Source organism: Hemiscyllium ocellatum, chromosome 14 (genome assembly GCF_020745735.1).
Source record: "Hemiscyllium ocellatum isolate sHemOce1 chromosome 14, sHemOce1.pat.X.cur, whole genome shotgun sequence".
NCBI lineage: Eukaryota > Metazoa > Chordata > Chondrichthyes > Orectolobiformes > Hemiscylliidae > Hemiscyllium > Hemiscyllium ocellatum.
The window spans coordinates 74,985,359-75,011,988 of NC_083414.1; the positions used below are offsets into that span (position 1 = coordinate 74,985,359).

The 26,630-nt window shown below is 49.4% G+C and overlaps 1 protein-coding gene across 4 annotated transcripts in view; it reads left to right on the forward strand.

The window, feature by feature from the left end:
• The window catches only part of LOC132822429 (nuclear receptor subfamily 2 group C member 2-like), a 198,593-nt gene extending 185,166 nt beyond the window's left edge, over window positions 1–13,427 (forward strand). For 2 of the 4 annotated variants that reach the window (XM_060835809.1, XM_060835810.1), the window contains 3 exons: window positions 424–561; window positions 11,945–12,050; window positions 13,145–13,427. In XM_060835809.1, the coding sequence (XP_060691792.1) occupies window positions 424–561; window positions 11,945–12,050; window positions 13,145–13,313 (413 nt within the window). In that variant the 3' untranslated portion in view covers window positions 13,314–13,427. The remainder of the gene's footprint in view (window positions 1–423; window positions 562–11,944; window positions 12,051–13,144) is intronic. The other 2 variants (XM_060835811.1, XM_060835812.1) reach the window with 2 other exon arrangements.
• The last annotated feature ends 13,203 nt before the right edge of the window (window positions 13,428–26,630 follow it).

The following is a 26,630-nucleotide window of genomic DNA, read 5'->3' on the forward strand; positions in this document are numbered from 1 at the left end:
AGAGCTCATTGATAACTGATGAGAATGATTTTAAAAGCAAAGAAATGGTGGACATTTTGACTACAAGATAAATGGAGGGGCATGTGGGCTATGAGTTTGAGGACCTGACTTTCATATAAACATAGGAAATACATCACTATACCCAGGCCAATGTTCTCTCTCTCGCTCTTGTGGCAACCTCACCAGCTGCCAAGCTGGTTGGCCAACTACTTTCCAACCCGTGACTCAGATCCTCCCCGACAGAGAAATATCCGCAGAGTTGAGAATTCTCCCATCTCCTAATAACCTGTCCCCCTCATAAAAATCCCCCTCTTTTTGCCAGACCTGCTGAGTATTTTCAGCATTTTCCGTTTTTAAACTCATGATCGTGGTAAGCTGTTAGATAACTGGATTTAGTCCTGAAAGCTGTTTCTCTTTTGACAGACAAGCTTTCTGCAGACAGAGTGAAAGTGGTGATGGAACACATTTGGAAGCTGCAGGAGTTCTGTAACCACATGGCCAGGCTGGGTATCGATAGGTTCGAGTATGCGTACCTCAAGGCTATCGTTCTTTTCAGTCCTGGTAAGGCTTCTATATTATTAAAATATAACCAAGAGTAATGCAAGAGTGACTTGGTCACTTTAGTTTCTGATTTTGTGGGCCGAACTGTCTCCTCTTCACTATGGCAGCTCAGCTGAGACTATCTGTCAGGTGAACTGACAAGTAATGGAGGCTAGCATCTCCACTGGTCAATGGCTCTGGATAGGATTGCTCTAAGTGCTACCTTATTAACCAGATGGAGCTGTTATGCTGTGGTGCTATCTGATACCTTTGACCTTCACCTAGCTTTATAACAAACATCCAGAGGATGTTGCTCATTTTTTTCTGAGACAAGAACCTACACTGGGTCCCCCATCCAGGAGTGTATAGGTTTGGAGAAGGAGAAAACGGGAGGCTTATTGTAGATACCAAGGCTTCAGAGCACCAGAAGCCCTGGAGGTACATGGAGAGAAGATTACTTGAAAATAAATTAAGGAAGTTAGGTGGGGGGTGGGGCAGGGAGTGGGGATAGGAGGGTAGGCAAGAAAAAACACTCCTGGATAAATTAAAGGAAAATTCCAAGAAATTTTAGAATCATGAATTTGTACAGCTATATAGCATAGAAAGAGACCCTTTCGTCCAACTCCATGCCATCCAAATATCCTAAATTAATCTACCAGCATTTCACCCATATTTCTCCAAACCCTTCCTATTTATGTACACGTCCAGATGCTTTTTTAAATGTTGTAATTGTACCAGCCTCCACCACTTCCTCTGGCAGCTCATTCCATACACACACCACACTCCGTCAGAAAGGTTTCGCCTTTGGTCCCTTTTATATCTTTCCTGTCTCACCTTAAACCTTTGCCGTCTAGTTTTGGACTCCTTTGCCATTAGGAAAAAGACCTTGGCTCTTCCCCCTATCCAAGCACTCATGATTTTATAAGCCTCTGTAAGGTCAGCCTTCAACATCATACGCTTCAGGGAAAATACGTACCAGCCTATTCAGCCTCTCCCTACAGCTCAAACCCTCCAAGGCGAAAGTGGGAACTGCGGATGCTGGAGATCAGTCTAGATTAGAGTGGTGCTGGAAAAGCACAGCAGGTCAGGCAGCATCAGAGGAGAAGGGAAATCGACATTTCGGGCTTTTGATTTTCCTGCTCGGATGTTGCCTGACCTACTGTGCTTTTCCAGCACCACTCTAACTCTCCAACCATAGCACCATCTTTGTAAACCTTTTCTGCATCCTTTCAAATTTAACAACATCATCCTATAGCAGGGAGACTAGAATTGAACACAGTATTCCAAAAGTAGCTTTAGCAGCCATTGACATCCTAACTCCTATATTTAGTGCACTGACCAATAAAGGTAGTGAACCAAATACCTGTGACCCGTGACTCCACCTCCAAGGAATTATGAACCTGCACCCTCAGGTCTCTTTGCTCAGCAGTGCTCCTCAGGACCCGAACATTAGGTGTATAAGTTCTCTCTGGTTTGTCTTACCAAAATACAGCACCTTACATTTATCTAAATTAAACTCTATCTGCCACCCAGCCCATCTGATCAAAATCTGTTGTACTCTAAGATAAACTTCTTCACCGTTCACTACACCACCAATTTTGGCGTCATCTGTAAACTTACTAACCATTCCTCCTATACGCATCTACAAATCATTTATGTAAATAATAACAAGTATGTTAGGGACAAGAGGCTAATATGGGAGAGTAGGGCCCATTAAGGACCTAAGTGGCAAATTGCGTGGAGCTGAGAGATGTAGCTGAGGTTTTAAATGAGTACTTTAGTAAAGAATGATATATTTCTAGAAATCACAGAAGTGGTTTGTGATATGCTTAAACAAATAATAGCTTCTCCCTCTCAATTGTTAACAACTTAAGAGGGTTTAAAATTGGAGAAGTCCTCAGGCTGAGATGAGATGTATCCAGGGCTGATGTGGGAGGCAAGAGAGAAGATTAGATTAGATTAGATTACTTACAGTGTGGAAACAGGCCCAACAAGTCCACACCGACCCGCCGAAGCGCAACCCACCCATACCCCTACATTTACCCCTTACCTAACACTACGGGCAATTTAGCATGGCCAATTCACCTGACCCGCACATCTTTGGACTGTGGGAGGAAACCGGAGCACCCGGAGGAAACCCACGCAGACACGGGGAGAATGTGCAAACTCCACACAGTCAGTCGCCTGAGTCGGGAATTGAACCCGGGTCTCAGGCGCTGTGAGGCAGCAGTGCTAACCACTGTGCCACCGTGCCGCCCTAACAGGATTGCAGGGCCTCTAACATTAATTTTCAAATCTTGACCAGACACAAGACATAGCAGAGACACAAGACATGCCAGAGAACTGGATGGCATCTGGCAGCTAATGTGGTTGTTCAAGATGGTGGTACTAGGGAACTGTAGGTTGAACTAATATCTTATAAGGAACCAGAAAAATCTTCACTTGATGAGGGAAAGATAAGGATTAATTAATCAACAAGGCTTTGTCAGAGGAAGATCAGGTGTGATAATTTCATTGAGATTTTCAAGGAGCGGACTCGATATGTTAATGAGAGCCAGGCAATGGATAGACCTACATGTATTTTGTAAGGTTTTTGACAAGACCTTGCAAGGTAAAAGCATGAGAGGTCCAGGGAAATCTGGCAATTTGGATCTAAAATTCCCTGAATAGCAGGAGACAGAGGATGATGATAAAAGGATGTTTTTGTGACTGCAAGCTGTATCCAGTGGCCCACCAGAGGGGTCAGTATTAAGTTCCCTGCCATTTTCTGTGTACATGAATGATCAAGACCTTACTGTAGGAGGTTTGATCAGGAATTTTTGCATATGACACATTATGGTGTTGTGGTAAATAGTGAGGACAGAAGCCTTAGTTTATGGGCAATACAGATGAGTTGGGTAGATGGGCTGAACAGTGGAAACTGGAATGTAATAGTGAAATGTGTGAGGCGATGAATTTTGGTCGGGGGGGATTAACAAGACATGGGGATACAAGGTTTGTGGAAAGATTTGTAGCTCGGATGCCAGTTGCTGTAATTATGAGTATGTTCGCTAAGCTGGGAAGGTGATTTGCAGATGAGTTACCCTCTGTCAGAGTGGCACCTTCAGTGCTTTGGAACCTCCTGTAAAGCACTGCTGTACTGTGTCTTGTGGAAGTCATTTAGAGCCATAGAGTCATAGAGATGTACGGCATGGAAACAGACCCTTCGGTCCAACCTGTCCACGCTGACCAGGTATCCCAACTCACTCTAGTCCCACCTGCCAGCACCCTGCCCATATCCCTCCAAACCCTTCCTATTCATATGCCTCTTAAATGTTGCAATTGTTCCAGCCTCCACCACTTCCTCTGGCAGATCATTCCATACACGTACCACCCACTGTGTGAAAACCTTGCCCCTTAGGTCCCTTTTATATTGTTCCCCTCTCACCCTAAACCTATGCCCTCTAGTTCTGGACTCCCCCACCCTGGGGAAAGACTTTGCCTACTTAGCCTATCCACGCCCCTCATAATTTTGTAATCCTCTAAGGTCACCCTCAGCCTCCGACGCTCCAGGGAAAACAGCCCCAGCCTGATCAGCCTCTCAATCCTCCAACCCTGGCTTCATCCTTGTAAACCTTTCTGAACCCTTTCAAGTTTCACAATATCTTTCCGATAGGAAGGAGACCAGAATTGCACGCAATATTCCAACAGTGGCCTAACCAATGACCTGTACAGCCGCAACATGACCTCCCAACTCCTGTACTCAATACTCTGACCAATAAAGGAAAGCATACCAAAAGCCTTCTTCACTATCCTATCTACCTGCGACTCCACTTTCAAGGAGCTATGAACCTGCACTCCAAGGTCTGTTTGTTCAGCAACACTCCCTAAGACTGTACCATTAAGTGTATAAGTCCTGCTAAGATTTGCTTTCCCAAAATGCAGCACCTCGCATTTATCTGAATTAAACTCCATCTGCCACTTCTCAGCCCATTGGCCCATCTGGTCCAGATCCTGTTGTAATCTGAGGTAACCCTCTTCGCTGTCCACTACACTTCCAATTTTGGTGTCGTTCACAAACTTACTAGCTGTAACTCTTATGCTCACATCCAAATCATTTACGTAACTGACAAAAAGTAGAATACACAGCACCGATCCTTGTGGCATTCCACTGGTCACAGGCCTCCAGTCTGAAAAACAACCCTCCACCACCACCCTCTGTCTTCTACCTTTGAGCCAGTTCTGTATCCAACTGGCTAGTTCTCCCTGTATTCCATGAGATCTAACCTTGCTAATCAGTCTCCCATGGGGAACCTTGTCGAACACCTTACTGAAGTCCATACAGATCACATCTACTGCTCTGCCCTCATCAATTTTCTTTGTTACTTCTTTAAAAAACTCAATCAAGTTTGTGAGACATGATTTCCCATGCACAAAGCCATGTTGACTATCCCTAATCAGCCCTTGTCTTTCCAAATACATGTACATCCTGTCCCTCAGGATTCCCTCCAACAACTTGCCCACCAACGAGGTCAGGCTGACCGGTCTATAGTTCCCTGGCTTGTCTTTACCGCCCTTCTTAAACAGTGGCACCATGTTTGCCAACCTCCAGTCTTCCGGCACCTCACCTGTGATTATCGATGATACAAATATCTCAGCAAGAGGCCGAGCAATCACTTTTCTCGCTTCCCACAGAGTTCTAGGGTACAGCGGATCAGGGGATTTATCCACCTTTAACCATTTCAAGACATCCAGCACTTCCTCCTCTGTAATCTGGACATTTTGCAAGATGTCACCATCTATTTCCCTACAATCTATATCTTCCATATCCTTTTCCACAGTAAATACTGATGCAAAATATTCATTTAGTATCTCCCCTATTTTCTGTGGCTCTACACAAAGGCCTCCTTGCTGATCTTTGAGGGTCCTATTCTCTCCTTAATTACTCCTTTGTCCTTAATATATTTGTAAAAACCGTTTGGATTTTCCTTAATTCTATTTGCCAAAGCTATCTCATGTCCCTGTTTTGCCCTAATGATTTCCCTCTTAAGTATACTCCTACTTTCTTTATACTCCTCTAAGGATACACTCGATCTATCCTGTCTATACCTGACATATGCTTCCTTCTTTTTCTGAACCAAACCGTCAATTTATTTAGTCATCTAGCATTCCCTATACCTACCAGCCTTCCCTTTCACCCTGACAGGAACATATTTTCTCTGGATTCTTGTTATCTCATTCCTGAAGGCTTCCCATTTTCCAGCCATCCCTTTACCTGCGAACATCTGCCTCCAATCAGCTTTCAAAAGTTCTTGCCTAATACCGTCAAAATTGGCCTTTCTCCAATTTAGAACTTTTAGATCTAGTCTATCCTTTTCCATCACTATTTTAAAACGAATAGAATTATGGTCGCTAGCCCCAAAATGCTCCCCCACTGACACCTCAGTCACCTGCCCTGCGTTATTTCCCAAGAGTAGGTCAAGTTTTGCACCTTTTCTAGTAGGTACATCCACATACTGAATCAGAAAATTGTCTTGTACACACTTAAGAAATTCCTCTCCATCTAAACTTTTAACACCATGGCAGTCCCAGTCGATGTTTGGAAAGTTAAAATCCCCTACCATAACTACCCTATTATTCTTACAGATAGCTGAGATCTCCTTACAAGTTTGTTTCTCAATTTCCCCCTGACTATTGGTGGGTCTATAATACAATCCCAATAAGGTGATCATCCCTTTCTTGTTTCTCAGTTCCACTCAAATAACTTCCCTGGATGTATTTCCGGGAATATCCTCCCTCAGCACAGCTGTAATGCTATCCCTTATCAAAAAAATGCCACTCCCTCTCCTCTCTTGCCTCCCTTTCTATCCTTCCTGTAGCATTTGTATCCTGGAACATTAAGCTGCCAGTCCTGCCCATCCCTGAGCATTGTTTCTGTAATTGCTATGATATCCCAGTCCAATGTTCCTAACCATGCCCTGAACTCATCTGCTTTCCCTGTTAGGCCCCTTGTATTTAAATAAATGAAGTTTAATTTATTAATCCTACCTTGTCCCTACCTGCCCTGACTGTTTGACTCACTTCTGTTCTCAGATCGATCTCTTTCCTCACTATCTCCCTGGGCCCACCACCCCCACCTTACTGGTTTAAATCCTCCCGTGCAGTTGTAGCAAATTTCCCTGCCAATATATTAGTCCCCTTCCAATTTAGGTGCAATCCGTCCTTCTTGTTCAGGTCACTTCTACCCCAAAAGAGATTCCAATGATCCAAAAATGTGAATCCTTCTCCCATACATTAGCTCCTCAGCCATGCATTCATCTGCTCTATCCTCCTATTCCTACCCTCACTAGCTCGTAGCATTGGGAGTAATCCAGATATTACTACCCTTGAGGACCTCCTTTTTAAATTTCTGTAATCTCCCTACAGAATCTCATCCTTTTCCCTTCCTATATCGTTGGTTCCAATGTGGACAATGACTTCCTGCTGGCCCCTCTCTCCCGTGAGAACATTCTGCACCCTCTCTGAGACATCATTGATCCTGGCACCAGGAAAACAAGACACCATTCTGCTTTTTCTCAGCTGCCACAGAAACGTCTGTCTGTACCTCAGACTATAGAATCCCCTAACACAATTGATCTCTTGGAAGTCGACGTATTCCCTCGTTGCATTAGAGCCAATCTCAATACCAGAAACTTGGCTGTTCGTGCTACGTTCCCCTGAGAATCCATCACCCCCTACATTTTCCAAAACAGCATACCTGTTTGAAATGGGTATATCCACAAAAGACTCCTGCACTAGCTGCCTACCTCTCTTATCCTTCCTGGAGTTAACCCATCTATGTGACTGTATCTGAGACTTTCCCCCCTTCCTATAACTGCCATCCATCATATACTGTTGCTGTTGCAAATTCCTCATCGCTTCTATCTGTCTCTCCAACCGATCCACTCGATCTGATATGATTCGCATCCAACAGCATTTATGGTAGATATAATCCACAGTAACCCTTAAACTCTCTTTAAACTCCCATACCTGACAAGAAGTACATATCACTGCAAAGGCCATTTTTGCTCCTTCACAATCTACAGACCCAGAAAATAACACCGTCTTATTCCTCCACAAACACTGCTCCAGGTTAAATTAATAGCTATGGCTTATATTTTAAGTCTAATCAAGAGACTTATCTCCAAAAACATATAATCAAGAAAGAACCCACTGTACTCACTAATACAGCATTTCTCTTGGATAGACTTTAAACAACAATTAACTTATTTGATTCTGTGCTGTGAACTTCGCCCAACAGTTCCTCCAAGATTAGTTGTGAATTTCACTGTTTGTTAATTTTCCCAGATGCACTCCGATGTCCAGCGATACACAAATTCAAACAGCAAAGACGGAAACTGTGCAGGTTCTCTCTCTCCTGCACTGTCCTGTGCTTCCTTTGTCTGCTCTTCTCCCTTTTAAAACAGCTGTTGCTTTGACTTTTTTTTCCCAAAGTTCCAAAACAATGCAACAGCATATAAAACAGCAATTGCTGCTCCTGGAATTCGGGAAAATCACCTCCAACACCTAAAATACCTCAAAAGAAGGAGCAGGTCTTACAGCCAGAAATTTTTTCCATCCTCCATCTTGGATTACCCAGAATCCTTAGCTTCATACCTGCTGCTTCCAATTCCGGTTAGTCGTTGTGGTGGCTGGTATATTGGATTTAGACTATGTGTTTGTTAATAGAGTCTGTGGATGAGCGCCTTGCTTCTAGAAATGTCTAGAAGCATGGTGCTCATCATGGAATCCATCAGCAAACACCCCCTCAACGACCAACCGGAATTGGCGACCAGAAGTAGCAGGAACGGAACAAAATAAATTCCAGAAGACACAGTACAGCAGCACCTTACAGGAAGCTCCAAAGCAGTGAAGGTGTCACCTACTTGGGACAAAATGTCTATAAATCTACTTCCCAGTTTGGTGAACATACTCGTAACTATGATATGGAAATACACATTGAATGGTAGAATCCTAGAAAGTACAGTAGATCATTGGGACCTTGGCGTGTATGACCATAGATCCTTGAAGACAACAGGATAGGTAGATAGATAAAGTGGTTAAGAAGGCATAAGGGTTACTTGCATTGAAGACAAGAACAGCGAGGTTGTGATGGAACAGCATAAGATAATATTGAGGCCACAGCTAGAGTACTGTTTGCAGACTGGTCTCCGGACGACAAGAAGGATGTGATTGCGCTGGAGGGATGCAGAGGAGATTCACCAGATGTTGCCTTGGCTGGAATGATTCAGTTATAAAGAGGAATTAGATGTTTTCCTTAGGTAGTATATTACAATTTATAAGAGTCAGAGGTCTACAGCACAGATAAAGGCCCTTTGGCCTATTGAGTCTGCAGCAGGCAAAAACAACCAGCTAACTATTCTAATCTCATCTTCCATCACTTGGCCCATGGCCTTATATGCCTTTGCTTTATAAGTGCATATCTAAATACTTCTTCAATGTTATGAGGGTTTCTGTCTCTACCACCCTCATGTTCAATGAGTTCCAGATTCCCACACCCTCAAGATGAAAATGTTTTTCCTCATATCCCTTCTGAACCTTCCACCTTTACCTTAAATCTTTGGCCCCTGGGCATTGATCCCTCCAACGTTTCTTCCTATTTGCCATATCTATGCCCCTCGTAATTTTATACATCTCAGTCATGTCCCCTCTCAATCTCCACTGCTCTAAGGAAAACAGCCCCAGTTTGTACAATCTCTCTTGATAATGGAAACTCACAAGCCTATGCAAATATACCTTTGGAACAGAGAAAGTTGAGGAGGGGACTCTGATAGAGGTTGTATTCGATTATGAAGGACATGGACAGGGTAGATAGAAAGTTCCAATTAGTCAAAAGTTCAATAGTAATGGGGCATAATTTTAAGGTGAAGGGCAGGAAGTTTAGTGGAGACTTAAAGAAAACTTTTTCTCACAGAGGGTGGTGGGGGTATGTAATGCAGGGAGAGTAGTTGAGGCTGGAAATCTCACAACTTTTAAAAAGTGCTTGGGTGGTCACGTGGAATGTCATAACATTCAAGACAATGGGCTGAGTGCTGGAAGATAGGGCCGGTGTAGATTTTGTGTCGCTTTGGCAGGAGAGACTTGCTGGGCGGAAAGGGCTTTTCTGTAGTCTCTGATTCTAAGTGCACCACCCCACACTTATCAGGAATGAATTCCATTTGCCATCTATATCGTCCTGTAATCTTAAGATATCTTCTCACCATTTATCATCTGTCTGCAATATTTTTACATCTGCAAACATACTGATCAACCTTCCTAGATTCAAGTCATCATTTGTATCTACCACAAACAGCAAGGGCCCCAGTACTGACCGTGCGAACGCATACTTCCATTCAGCAAAACATCCCTCAAGCATCACCGTTTGCTTCCTGCCACTAAGCCAATTGTGGATCCAATTAGCCAAATTTCCTTGGGTTCCATGAGTTCTTAACTTTGCTATTAGTTTCCACTGCAGGACCTTAACAAAGTCTTGCCAAAGTCCAAGTAAGTGTCATCAAACGTATTTCCCTTATCTACATACCTGATCATCCCTTTGAAAGGTTCAATCAAATTGGCCAGGCATGACATCTCTCCAAAAGACCGTGCTGACTGTTCTTGATTAATCCCTTCCTATCCAAATGCAGATTAATTCTGTCCCTCAGAATTGCTTCCAATAATTTCTAATGTGTTAACCAGCCTGCTACGTGGCTTTCTGAAAGTCCAAATATACAAATCTATAACAATAAACCCATCTACTACCTGTATCACTTCTTCAAAGAACATGATTAAATTTGTCAGATGTGGCCTACCCTTGACAAATCCATATTAACTGTCTAGTATTAACTTATTTTTCTCTAATACAGTACATTGACTGTATCCTGTATTATGTCATCTATCAATTTTCCCACTATTGATGTCAAACTGACAACATCCTGGGTTATCTTTTGCCCCTTTCTTAAACAACGGTGTCACATTTGCAATGCTCCACGACCCTGGAACTAATCCTGTGTTCAGAAATTTCTGTCAGTAGCTCTGCGAATTGGTCCTTTATCTCCGTCCACAATTTAGCACGTGTCCCATCTAGACTTGGCAATTTCTTCACCAAAGTTTTTAGCACCTTTATTCATATCATCATACTGCTCATTGGGGAATGAGAAGCAATCTTTTTGAAACAATAAAGATTCTTAGAGGATTTGATAGGGTAGATGTGGAAAAGTTACTTCCCCTTGTGGGAGAGCTTAAGACCAGAGGGCATTAGCTTATTGTAAGGGGGTCACCCGATTGTGACAGAGATTAGGGGCATTTTCTCCACTCAGAAGACAATGAATCTCTGAAATCCTTTGCTGCAGGGGATTGTAGAGTCAGAGTTGTTAAGTATATTCAAAGCTGAGGTAGACAAATTTCAATCAGTGAGGAATCATGAATATTGGGAAAAGGCAAGAAAGTGCACTTGAAGATTTAGATCAGCTATGATCTCGTTGAATGGTAAAACGAATGCAATGAGCTAGATGGCGTACCTGTGCTGCTACCTTATATGGTCTCTGGTCATCTAACAAAGAAGGCTGAATGGAGACTTGATTGAAGTGTGCAGAATTATGAAGGGTAGATAGGAAGAAATGTCTCCCCTTAGTAGAGAGATCAATAACTAGGGGGCATAGATTTCAGCAAAGATTTCAGGAAAGTTTAAAGAGAACTTGAGGAAAAAGTTTCTCACCCAGAGATTAGTGCGTATCTGGAGTAGATAGGTGTTTGATGATTGGTACAGACACAAAGGGCTGAAGGGTTTCTTTCCATGTTGTATCATTTTGTGACTCTGTGACACATTCTTAATACACCTGACATGTCTTAAATAAAAGATTTCTCTCCATCTCCTATCTAGGTTCTTTGTCAATGATATTGGTTTATAATTCGATCATAGAAAGAAAGCTTTATTAGCTCCGTTAAAAGCTCTCATCATGTTTAAAAAAAATGTCAGCAGGTCACCTCTCTTCCAAACAAACAAAACAATTTCTCTTCATAGCTGAAGTTCCTCATCTCTGGTCACAAGCCACTCCTCTCAAACGTTCTTCCATCAACCCTGATGTCTGGAGCCCAGAATTATTTCCATGGCTCCGAGCTGAGGCCTAATTTCAGTTTGAGAGAAACTCTTTTCTATTCTGTTCTTGCACTTACAAACCCCAAACCAACATATCAACTTGCCTTGGTACAGTTGAGAATTAGTGTAATTTTGCATCAATACATCATTTTACATTTTCCCAATATGCAGCCATTTATCTCTTGCTATTGGTGTTCATTTCACATTTTACTCCAGAAATCAAGATTCTTTGTGGAGATGAGAGGATTTTCTTCCATACTTATTAACTGACCCTTTACTGTTCTGCTGCAGATCACCCAGGTCTCAATAGCACCAGCCAAATTGGAAAGTTTCAAGGCAAAGCACAAATGGAGCTGCAGGATTATGTCCAAAAAACATATCCTGAAGATAGCTACAGGTAGGATCTAGCAGCTTCCCTATTCTCACAACAGTCAGCATCAGGTTTGGTCTGAAATGGTGCTTTGAACTGAGAATACCAGGAATTGTAGATTTCATTAGCTCAGCTCTTGACACAGTTTATGAAGTAGATCGTGTAGAAATCGCCTCAAATCAATTACTTCAAGGATCAATGAGAGTGATTTAAAGGAAAGAGCAGTTAGCTGGCAGAGAGCTCTGTATTTAAACAAAGAGATGGGGAAGCAGCTGAAATGGTATTTCCCAATGAGTGTGGTAAAGAAGGCAAATGTGTTGTTGCACTTCATACTGAGACAAATTGAGGACAAGACCAGGTATGTCTCGCTGCGAATATATAGTGAGACAAGCTTTGGTGAGACAAGACCTGCAGTATAGTGTTTAATTTTGGTCTTTTCATCTCAGGAAGGTTGTTGTGATGATGGAGGGATTGCAGTGCAGGTTTACCAGACTGATACCTGGGATGATGTGTGAAGAGACACTGGATCACTTGGGATTATATTCACTGGCGTTTAGAAGAATAAGAAGGGATCTAATGGAAATCTGTAAAACATTAACAAGGCTAAAGAGAATAGATGCAAGAAGGGGAATTCAGAACCAGCGCTCACAGTCTTATATCCTTATCCGGGGGAGGCCATTGAATGTTTGGAAGTTAGATATATTTCTTAGGGCTAAAGGGTTCAATGGGGTGAAAGTGGGAACAAGTTACAGAGCTGAATGATCAGCAATTATTATACTGAATGATGGAGGAGGCTCAAAGGGCTGAATGGCCTAAAATTGCTTTTATTTTCTATGCCATTATTAAGTCAAATATTAAACAATAACAAGAGACACCTGTGGTGAGGCTGAAAACGTAAGGTAACATTGTAAATAAGGAGAGCATTGATTCAGAGTTGTTGGGATACAGTGAGTGGTAGAGTCAGCACAGCTGTCTGTAAATATAAAATGTGAGGATTGGGGAATCAGTTCATTCATTTTAAAATCATGCAGCCTAAAGCATCAATATGTTGTTAAAATGAGCAGGATAGATAAGTGAAAACAAAAGGTTTTGAATCACTTAACGTTGGTTTCACTTGACAGATTGGCCCGAATTCTTCTCCGCCTGCCGGCTCTTCGATTGATGAATTCCAGCATCACGGAGGAGCTCTTCTTCACAGGACTGATTGGGAATGTTCAGATTGACAGTATCATCCCTTATATTCTGAGAATGGAAACTGCGGAATACAACAGTCAAATCATTGGCACTTAACCCTGTCGAACAGTTTCTTCAGCTCATCATTAAACGTGACAGCTCCATCAATGACTGGCGGGAGAGCAGAGCACAGCTTGGACTGCACTATCAGAAAGCAAATAACATCTTCACTGCATACTCCACTCCTTGTATGCTCCACTCCCTGTATACTCCACTAATTGCAGTCTCAGCTCACTGCACACTGTGCTCTTTACACATTCCTTATTCTGCACACTCTGCTCACTGCAAACTCCGTTTCCAACACACAGCTCCATACACACTTCATTCACTGTATCTCCACTCCATAGACACCTAAATATCCCGTTCACTACAGATTCCAGTTTCTACACGTTTGGTTTATTGCAGACACTGCTCCCTACACAACCCATTCACAACAGTCTAAACTCTACAAAGCATATTCACTGCAGACACTGATCCCAACACACTGCACTCACCGCAGACACTGATCCCGACACACTGCACTCACCGCACACACTGATCCTGACACACTGCACCCACCACAGACACTGATCCCGACACACTGCACTCACCGCACACACTGATCCTGACACACTGCACTCACCGCACACACTGATCCTGACACACTGCACTCACCGCAGACACAGATCCTGACACACTGCACTCACCGCAGACACAGATCCCGACACACTGCACTCACTGCAGACACTGATCCCGACACACTGCACTCACCGCAGACACTGATCCCGACACACTGCACTCACTGCACACACTGATCACGACACACTGCACTCACCGCAGACACTGATCCTGACCCACCGCACTCACCGCAGACACAGATCCCGAATCACTGCACTCACCGCAGACACTGATGGCGACACACTGCACCCACCGCAGACACTGATCGCGACACACCGCACTCACCGCAGACACTGATCCCGACACACTGCACCCACCGCAGACACTGATCCCGACACACTGCACTCACCGCAGACACTGATCCAGACTCACTGCACTCACCGCAGACACTGATCCCGCCACACTGCACCCACCGCAGACACTGTTCCCAACACACTGCACCCACCGCAGACACTGATCCAGACACACTGCACCCACCGCAGACACTGATCCCGAATCACTGCACTCACTGCACACACTGATCCCAAATCACTGCACTCACGGCACACACTGATCCCGAATCACTGCACTCACCGCAGACACTGATCCTGACACACCGCACTCATTGCAGACACTGATCCCGACACACTGCACTCACAGCAAACACTGATCCAGAATCACTGCACTCACTGCACACACTGATCCCGAATCACTGCACTCACTGCACACACTGATCCCGAATCACTGCACTCACTGCAAACACTGATCCAGAATCACTGCACTCACTGCACACACTGATCCCGAATCACTGACTCACCGAAGACACTGATCCTGGCACACTGCACACACTGATCCCGACACACTGCACTCACCGCAGACACTGATCGTGACACACTGCACTCACCGCACACACTGATCCCGAATCACTGCACTCACCGCAGACACTGATCGTGACACACTGCACTCACCGTAGACACTGATCCTGGCACACTGCACTCACTGCACACACTGATCCCGACACACTGCACTCACCGCAGACACTGATCCCGACACACTGCACTCAGCGCAGACACTGATCCCGACACACTGCACACACCGCAGACACTGATCATGGCACACTGCACTCACCGCAGACACTGTTCCCGACACACTGCACTCACCGCAGACACTGATCACGACACACTGCACTCACCGCAGACACTGATCCCGACACACTGCACCCACAGCAGACACAGATCCCGACACACTGCACTCACCGCAGACACTGATCGTGACACACTGCACTCACCGTAGACACTGATCCCGGCACACTGCACTCACTGCACACACTGATCCCGACACACTGCACTCACCGCAGACACTGATCCCGACACACTGCACTCAGCGCAGACACTGATCCCGACACACTGCACACACCGCAGACACTGATCATGGCACACTGCACTCACCGCAGACACTGTTCCCGACACACTGCACTCACCGCAGACACTGATCACGACACACTGCACTCACCGCAGACACTGATCCCGACACACTGCACCCACAGCAGACACAGATCCCGACACACTGCACTCACTGCACGCACTGATCCTGACACACTGCACTCACTGCACACACTGATCCCAAATCACTGCACTCACCGCACACACTGATCCCGAATCACTGCACTCACTGCAGACACTGATCCCGACACACCGCACTCACCGCAGACACTGATCCCGACACACTGCACTCACTGCAAACACTGATCCAGAATCACTGCACTCACTGCACACACTGATCCCGAATCACTGCACTCACCGCAGACACTGATCCTGACACACCGCCCTCACTGATCCCGACACACTGCACTCACTGCAAACACTGATCCAGAATCACTGCACTCACCGCAGACACTGATCCCGAATCACTGCACTCACCGCAGACACTGATCGTGACACACTGCACTCACCACACACACTGATCCCGGCACACTGCACACACTGATCCCGACACACTGCACTCACCGCAGACACTGATCGTGACACACTGCACCCACCGCAGACACTGTTCCCGACACACTGCACCCACCGCAGACACTGATCCTGACACACTGCACGCACCGCAGACACTGATCCAGACACACTGCACTCACTGCACACACAGATCCCGACACACTGCATTCACCGCAGACACTGATCCAGACACACAGCACTCACTGCACCCACTGATCCCGGATCACTGCGCACACTTGTCCCAAATCACTGCACTCACTGCAAACACTGATCCAGAATCACTGCACACACTGATCCCGAATCACTGCACTCACTGCAGACACTGATCCCGACACACTGCACTCACCGCAGACACTGATCCCGACACACTGCACTCACCACAGACACAGATCGCGACACACCGCACTCACCACAGACACTGATCCCGACACACTGCACACACTGATCCCGAATCACTACACTCACCGCAGACACTGATCCAGACACACTGCACTCACCGCAGACACTGATCCAGACACACCGCACCCGCCGCAACACAGATCCCGACACACTGCACCCACCGCAGACACTGATCGCGACACACTGCACCCACCGCAGACACTGATCGCGACACACTGCACTCACCGCAGACACTGATCCCGACACACTGCACTCACCACACACACTGATCCTGACACACTGCACTCACCGCAGACACTGATCCCGAATCACTGCACTCGCGGCAGACACTGATCGTGACACACTGCACTCACCGCAGACACTGATCCAGAATCACCGCACTCACCGCAGACACTGATCCCGAATCACTGCACTCACGGCAGACACTGATCGTGACACACTGCACTCACCGCACACACTGATCCCGACACACTGCACACACTGATCCCGAAACACTGCACTCACCGCAGACACTGATCGTGACACACTGCACTCACCGCAGACACTGATCCCAACACACTGCACTCACCGCAGACACTGATCCCAACACACTGCACTCACCGCAGACACTGATCCTGGCACACTGCACTCACCGCAGACACTGATCGTGACACACTGCACTCACCGCAGACACTGATCCCAACACACTGCACTCACCGCAGACACTGATCCTGGCACACTGCACTCACCGCAGACACTGATCGTGACACACTGCACTCACCGCAGACACTGATCCCGAATCACTGCACTCACCGCAGACACTGATCCCGACACACTGCACTCACCACACACACTGATCCCGACACACTGCACTCAACGCACACACTGATCCCGACACACTGCACTCACCGCACACACTGATCCCGACACACTGCACTCAACGCACACACTGATCCTGACACACTGCACTCACCGCAGACACTGATCCCGAATCACTGCACTCACCGCAGACACTGATCCTGGCACACTGCACTCACCGCAGACACTGATCGTGACACACTGCACTCACCGCAGACACTGATCCCAACACACTGCACTCACCGCAGACACTGATCCCAACACACTGCACTCACCGCAGACACTGATCCTGGCACACTGCACTCACCGCAGACACTGATCGTGACACACTGCACTCACCGCAGACACTGATCCCAACACACTGCACTCACCGCAGACACTGATCCTGGCACACTGCACTCACCTCAGACACTGATCGTGACACACTGCACTCACCGCAGACACAGATCCCGAATCACTGCACCCACAGCAGACACTGATCGCGACACACTGCACTCACCGCAGACACTGTTCCCGACACACTGCACTCACCGCACATACTGATCCCGACACACTGCACTCACCGCACACACTGATCCCGACACACTGCACTCACCGCACACACTGATCCCGACACACTGCACTCACCGCAGACACTGATCCCAACACACTGCACTCACCGCAGGCACTGATCGCGACACACTGCACTCACCACACACACTGATCCTGACACACTGCACTCACTGCACACACTGATCCCAACTCACCGCAGACACTGATCACGACTCACTGCACCCACCGCAGACATTGATTCCGACACACCGCACTCACCGCAGACATTGATCCCGGCACACTGCACTCACCGCAGACACTGATCCTGACACACTGCACTCACTGCACACATGATCCTGACACACTGCACTCACCGCACACACTGATCCCAAATCACTGTACTCACCGCACACACTGATCTCGAATCACTGCACTCACCGCAGACACTGATCCTGACACAGCGCTCTCACCGCAGACACTGATCCTGACACACCGCTCTCACCGCAGACACTGATCCTGACACACTGCACTCACCGCAGACACTGATCCAGACTCACTGCACTCACCGCAGACACTGATCCCGCCACACTGCACCCACCGCAGACACTGTTCCCAACACACTGCACCCACCGCAGACACTGATCCAGACACACTGCACCCACCGCAGACACTGATCCCGAATCACTGCACTCACTGCACACACTGATCCCAAATCACTGCACTCACGGCACACACTGATCCCGAATCACTGCACTCACCGCAGACACTGATCCTGACACACCGCACTCATTGCAGACACTGATCCCGACACACTGCACTCACAGCAAACACTGATCCAGAATCACTGCACTCACTGCACACACTGATCCCGAATCACTGCACTCACTGCACACACTGATCCAGAATCACTGCACTCACTGCACACACTGATCCCGACACACTGCACTCACCGCAGACACTGATCGTGACACACTGCACTCACCGCACACACTGATCCCGAATCACTGCACTCACCGCAGACACTGATCGTGACACACTGCACTCACCGTAGACACTGATCCTGGCACACTGCACTCACTGCACACACTGATCCCGACACACTGCACTCACCGCAGACACTGATCCCGACACACTGCACTCAGCGCAGACACTGATCCCGACACACTGCACACACCGCAGACACTGATCATGGCACACTGCACTCACCGCAGACACTGATCACGACACACTGCACTCACCGCAGACACTGATCCCGACACACTGCACCCACAGCAGACACAGATCCCGACACACTGCACTCACTGCACGCACTGATCCTGACACACTGCACTCACTGCACACACTGATCCCAAATCACTGCACTCACCGCACACACTGATCCCGAATCACTGCACTCACTGCAGACACTGATCCCGACACAACGCACTCACCGCAGACACTGATCCCGACACACTGCACTCACTGCAAACACTGATCCAGAATCACTGCACTCACTGCACACACTGATCCCGAATCACTGCACTCACCGCAGACACTGATCCTGACACACCGCCCTCACTGATCCCGACACACTGCACTCACTGCAAACACTGATCCAGAATCACCGCACTCACCGCAGACACTGATCCCGAATCACTGCACTCACGGCAGACACTGATCGTGACACACTGCACTCACCACACACACTGATCCCGGCACACTGCACACACTGATCCCGACACACTGCACTCACCGCAGACACTGATCGTGACACACTGCACCCACCGCAGACACTGTTCCCGACACACTGCACCCACCGCAGACACTGATCCAGACACACTGCACTCACTGCACACACAGATCCCGACACACTGCATTCACCGCAGACACTGATCCTGACACACTGCACTCACTGCACCCACTGATCCCGGATCACTGCGCACACTGATCCCGAATCACTGCACTCACTGCAGACACTGATCCCGACACACTCCACTCACCGCAGACACTGATCCCGACACACTGCACTCACCGCAGACACTGATCGCGACACACTGCACTCACCACAGACACAGATCGCGACACACCGCACTCACCACAGACACTGATCCCGACACACTGCACACACTGATCCCGACACACTACACACACTGATCCCGAATCACTACACTCACCGCAGACACTGATCCAGACACACTGCACCCACCGCAGACACTGATCGCGACACACTGCACCCACCGCAGACACTGATCGCGACACACTGCACTCACCGCAGACACTGATCCCGACACACTGCACTCACCGCAGACACTGATCCCGAATCACTGCACTCACCGCAGACACTGATCCCGACACACTGCACTCACCACACACACTGATCCCGACACACTGCACTCACCACACACACTGATCCCGACACACTGCACTCAACGCACACACTGATCCTGACACACTGCACTCACCGCAGACACTGATCCAGAATCACCGCACTCACCGCACACACTGATCCCGAATCACTGCACTCGCGGCAGACACTGATCGTGACACACTGCACTCACCGCACACACTGATCCCGACACACTGCACACACTGATCCCGAAACACTGCACCCACCGCAGACACTGATCGTGACACACTGCACTCACCGCAGACACTGATCCTGGCACACTGCACTCACCGCAGACACTGATCGTGACACACTGCACTCACCGCAGACACTGATCCCAACACACTGCACTCACCGCAGACACTGATCCTGGCACACTGCACTCACCGCAGACACTGATCCCGACACACTGCACTCAACGCACACTCTGATCCTGACACACTGCACTCACCGCAGACACTGATCCCGACACACTGCACTCACCGCACACACTGATCCCGACACACTGCACTCAACGCACACACTGATCCTGACACACTGCACTCACCGCAGACACTGATCCCGAATCACTGCACTCACCGCAGACACTGATCCCGAATCACTGCACTCGCGGCAGACACTGATCGTGACACACTGCACTCACCGCAGACACTGATCCAGAATCACCGCACTCACTGCAGACACTGATCCCGAATCACTGCACTCACGGCAGACACTGATCGTGACACACTGCACTCACCGCACACACTGATCCCGACACACTGCACACACTGATCCCGACACACTGCACTCACCGCAGACACTGATCGTGACACACTGCACTCACCGCAGACACTGATCCTGGCACACTGCACTCACCGCAGACACTGATCGTGACACACTGCACACACTGATCCCGACACACTGCACTCACCGCAGACACTGATCGTGACACACTGCACTCACCGCAGACACTGATCCTGGCACACTGCACTCACCGCAGACACTGATCGTGACACACTGCACTCACCGCAGACACTGATCGTGACACACTGCACTCACCGCAGACACTGATCCCAACACACTGCACTCACCGCAGACACTGATCCTGGCACACTGCACTCACCGCAGACACTGATCGTGACACACTGCACTCACCGCACACACTGATCCCGACACACTGCACTCACCGCAGACACTGATCCCGACACACTGCACTCACCGCAGACACTGATCCCAACACACTGCACTCACCGCAGGCACTGATCGCGACACACTGCACTCACCACACACACTGATCCTGACACACTGCACTCACTGCACACACTGATCCCAACTCACCGCAGACACTGATCACGACTCACTGCACCCACCGCAGACATTGATTCCGACACACCGCACTCACCGCAGACATTGATCCCGGCACACTGCACTCACCGCAGACACTGATCCTGACACACTGCACTCACTGCACACATGATCCTGACACACTGCACTCACCGCACACACTGATCCCGACACACTGCACTCACCGCAGACACTGATCCCAACACACTGCACTCACCGCAGGCACTGATCCCAACACACTGCACTCACCGCAGGCACTGATCGCGACACACTGCACTCACCACACACACTGATCCTGACACACTGCACTCACTGCACACACTGATCCCAACTCACCGCAGACACTGATCACGACTCACTGCACCCACCGCAGACATTGATTCCGACACACCGCACTCACCGCAGACATTGATCCCGGCACACTGCACTCACCGCAGACACTGATCCTGACACACTGCACTCACTGCACACATGATCCTGACACACTGCACTCACCGCACACACTGATCCCAAATCACTGTACTCACCGCACACACTGATCTCGAATCACTGCACTCACCGCAGACACTGATCCTGACACAGCGCTCTCACCGCAGACACTGATCCTGACACACCGCTCTCACCGCAGACACTGATCCTGACACACTGCACTCACTGCAGACACTGATCCCGACACACTGCACTCACTGCACACTCTGATCCCGAATCACTACACTCACCGCAGACACTGATCCAGACACACTGCACTCACCGCAGACACTGATCCCGACACACCGCACCCACTGCAGACACAGATCCCGACACACTGCACCCACTGCAGACACTGATCGCGACACACTGCACCCACCACAGACACTGATCGCGACACACTGCACTCACCGCAGACACTGATCCCGAATCACTGCACTCACCGCAGACACTGATCCCTAAACACTGCACTCACCGCACACACTGATCCCGACACACTGCACTCAACGCACACACTGATCCTGACACACTGCACTCACCGCAGACACTGATCCCGAATCACTGCACTCACCGCAGACACTGATCCCGGCACACTGCACTCACCGCAGACACTGATCCTGACACACTGCACTCACTGCACACATGATCCTGACACACTGCACTCACCGCACACACTGATCCCAAATCACTGTACTCACCGCACACACTGATCTCGAATCACTAAACTCACCGCAGACACTGATCCTGACACAGCGCTTTCACCGCAGACACTGATCCTGACACACCGCTCTCACCGCAGACACTGATCCTGACACACTGCACTCACTGCAGACACTGATCCCGACAAACTGCACTCACTGCACACTCTGATCCCGAATCACTACACTCACCGCAGACACTGATCCAGACACACTGCACTCACCGCAGACACTGATCCCGACACACCGCACCCACTGCAGACACAGATCCCGACACACTGCACCCACTGCAGACACTGATCGCGACACACTGCACCCACCACAGACACTGATCGCGACACACTGCACTCACCGCAGACACTGATCCCGAATCACTGCACTCACCGCAGACACTGATCCCTAAACACTGCACTCACCGCACACACTGATCCCGACACACTGCACTCAACGCACACACTGATCCTGACACACTGCACTCACCGCAGACACTGATCCCGAATCACTGCACTCACCGCAGACACTGATCCTGACACACTGCACTCACCGCAGACACTGATCCCGAATCACTGCACTCACGGCAGACACTGATCGTGACACACTGCACTCACCGCACACACTGATCCCGACACACTGCTCCCGACACACTGCACTCACCGCAGACACTGATCGTGACACACAGCACTCACTGCACACACTGATCCTGACACACTGCACTCACTGCACACACTGATCCGGGCACACCGCACTCACCGCAGACACTGATCCCGACACACTGCACTCACCGCAGACACTGATCCCGACACACTGCACTCACCGCAGACACTGATCATGGCACACTGCACTCACCGCAGACACTGTTCCCGACACACTGCACTCACCGCAGACACTGATCCCGACACACTGCACTCACTGCACACACTGATCCTGACACACTGCACTCACTGCACACACTGATCCCGAATCACTGCACTCACCGCAGACACTGATCCTGACACACTGCACTCACTGCAGACACTGATCCAGAATCACTGCACTCACTGCACACACTGATCCCGAATCACTGCACTCACCGCAGACACTGATCCTGACACACCGCACTCACTGCAGACACTGATCCCGACACACCGCCCTCACTGATCGCGACACACTGCACTCCCGCAGACACTGATCCCGACACACTGCACTCACTGCAAACACTGATCCAGAATCACTGCACTCACCGCAGACACTGATCCCGAATCACTGCACACACTGATCCCGACACACCGCACTCACCGCAGACACTGATCGTGACAAACTGCACTCACCGCAGACACTGATCCTGGCACACTGCACTCACCTCAGACACTGATCGTGACACACTGCACTCACCGCAGACACTGATCCAGACACACTGCACCCACCGCAGACACTGATCCCGACACACTGCACTCACCACAGACACAGATCGCGACACACCGCACTCACCACAGACACTGATCCCGACACACTGCACACACTGATCCCGAATCACTACACTCACCGCAGACACTGATCCAGACACACTGCACTCACCGCAGACACTGATCGCGACACACTGCACCCACCGCAGACACTGATCGCGACACACTGCACTCACCGCAAACACTGATCCCGAATCACTGCACTCACCGCAGACACTGATCCCGACACACTGCACTCACCGCACACACTGATCCTGACACACTGCACTCACCGCAGACACTGATCCCGACACACTGCACTCACCGCACACACTGATCCCGACACACTGCACTCAACGCACACACTGATCCTGACACACTGCACTCACCGCAGACACTGATCCCGAATCACTGCACTCACTGCAGACACTGATCCCGACACACTGCACTCACTGCACACTCTGATCCCGAATCACTACACTCACCGCAGACACTGATCCAGACACACCGCACCCACTGCAGACACAGATCCCGACACACTGCACCCACTGCAGACACTGATCGCGACACACTGCACTCACCGCAGACACTGATCCCGAATCACTGCACTCACCGCAGACACTGATCCCTAAACACTGCACTCACCGCACACACTGATCCCGACACACTGCACTCACCGCAGACACTGATCCTGACACACTGCACTCACTGCAGACACTGATCCCGAATCACTGCACTCACCGCAGACACTGATCCCTAAACACTGCACTCACCGCACACACTGATCCCGACACACTGCACTCAACGCACACACTGATCCTGACACACTGCACTCACTGCAGACACTGATCCCGAATCACTGCACTCACCGCAGACACTGATCCCGGCACACTGCACTCACCGCAGACACTGATCCTGACACACTGCACTCACTGCACACATGATCCTGACACACTGCACTCACCGCACACACTGATCCCAAATCACTGTACTCACCGCACACACTGATCTCGAATCACTGCACTCACCGCAGACACTGATCCTGACACAGCGCTCTCACCGCAGACACTGATCCTGACACACCGCTCTCACCGCAGACACTGATCCTGACACACTGCACTCACTGATCCCGACACACTGCACTCACTGCACACTCTGATCCCGAATCACTACACTCACCGCAGACACTGATCCAGACACACTGCACTCACCGCAGACACTGATCCCGACACACCGCACCCACTGCAGACACAGATCCCGACACACTGCACCCACTGCAGACACTGATCGCGACACACTGCACCCACCACAGACACTGATCGCGACACACTGCACTCACCGCAGACACTGATCCCGAATCACTGCACTCACCGCAGACACTGATCCCTAAACACTGCACTCACCGCACACACTGATCCCGACACACTGCACTCAACGCACACACTGATCCCGACACACTGCACTCACCGCAGACACTGATCCCGAATCACTGCACTCACCGCAGACACTGATCCTGACACACTGCACTCACCGCAGACACTGATCCCGAATCACTGCACTCACGGCAGACACTGATCGTGACACACTGCACTCACCGCACACACTGATCCCGACACACTGCTCCCGACACACTGCACTCACCGCAGACACTGATCGTGACACACAGCACTCACTGCACACACTGATCCTGACACACTGCACTCACTGCACACACTGATCCCGGCACACCGCACTCACCGCAGACACTGATCCCGACACACTGCACTCACCGCAGACACTGATCCCGACACACTGCACTCACCGCAGACACTGATCATGGCACACTGCACTCACCGCAGACACTGTTCCCGACACACTGCACTCACCGCAGACACTGATCCCGACACACTGCACCCACAGCAGACACAGATTCCGACACACTGCACTCACTGCACACACTGATCCTGACACACTGCACTCACTGCACACACTGATCCCGAATCACTGCACTCACCGCAGACACTGATCCTGACACACTGCACTCACTGCAGACACTGATCCAGAATCACTGCACTCACTGCACACACTGATCCCGAATCACTGCACTCACCGCAGACACTGATCCTGACACACTGCACTCACCGCACACACTGATCCCGACACACTGCACTCACCGCAGACACTGATCCCAACACACTGCACTCACCGCAGGCACTGATCCCAACACACTGCACTCACCGCAGGCACTGATCGCGACACACTGCACTCACCACACACACTGATCCTGACACACTGCACTCACTGAACACACTGATCCCAACTCACCGCAGACACTGATCACGACTCACTGCACCCACCGCAGACATTGATTCCGACACACCGCACTCACCGCAGACATTGATCCCGGCACACTGCACTCACCGCAGACACTGATCCTGACACACTGCACTCACTGCACACATGATCCTGACACACTGCACTCACCGCACACACTGATCCCAAATCACTGTACTCACCGCACACACTGATCTCGAATCACTGCACTCACCGCAGACACTGATCCTGACACAGCGCTCTCACCGCAGACACTGATCCTGACACACCGCTCTCACCGCAGACACTGATCCTGACACACTGCACTCACTGCAGACACTGATCCCGACACACTGCACTCACTGCACACTCTGATCCCGAATCACTACACTCACCGCAGACACTGA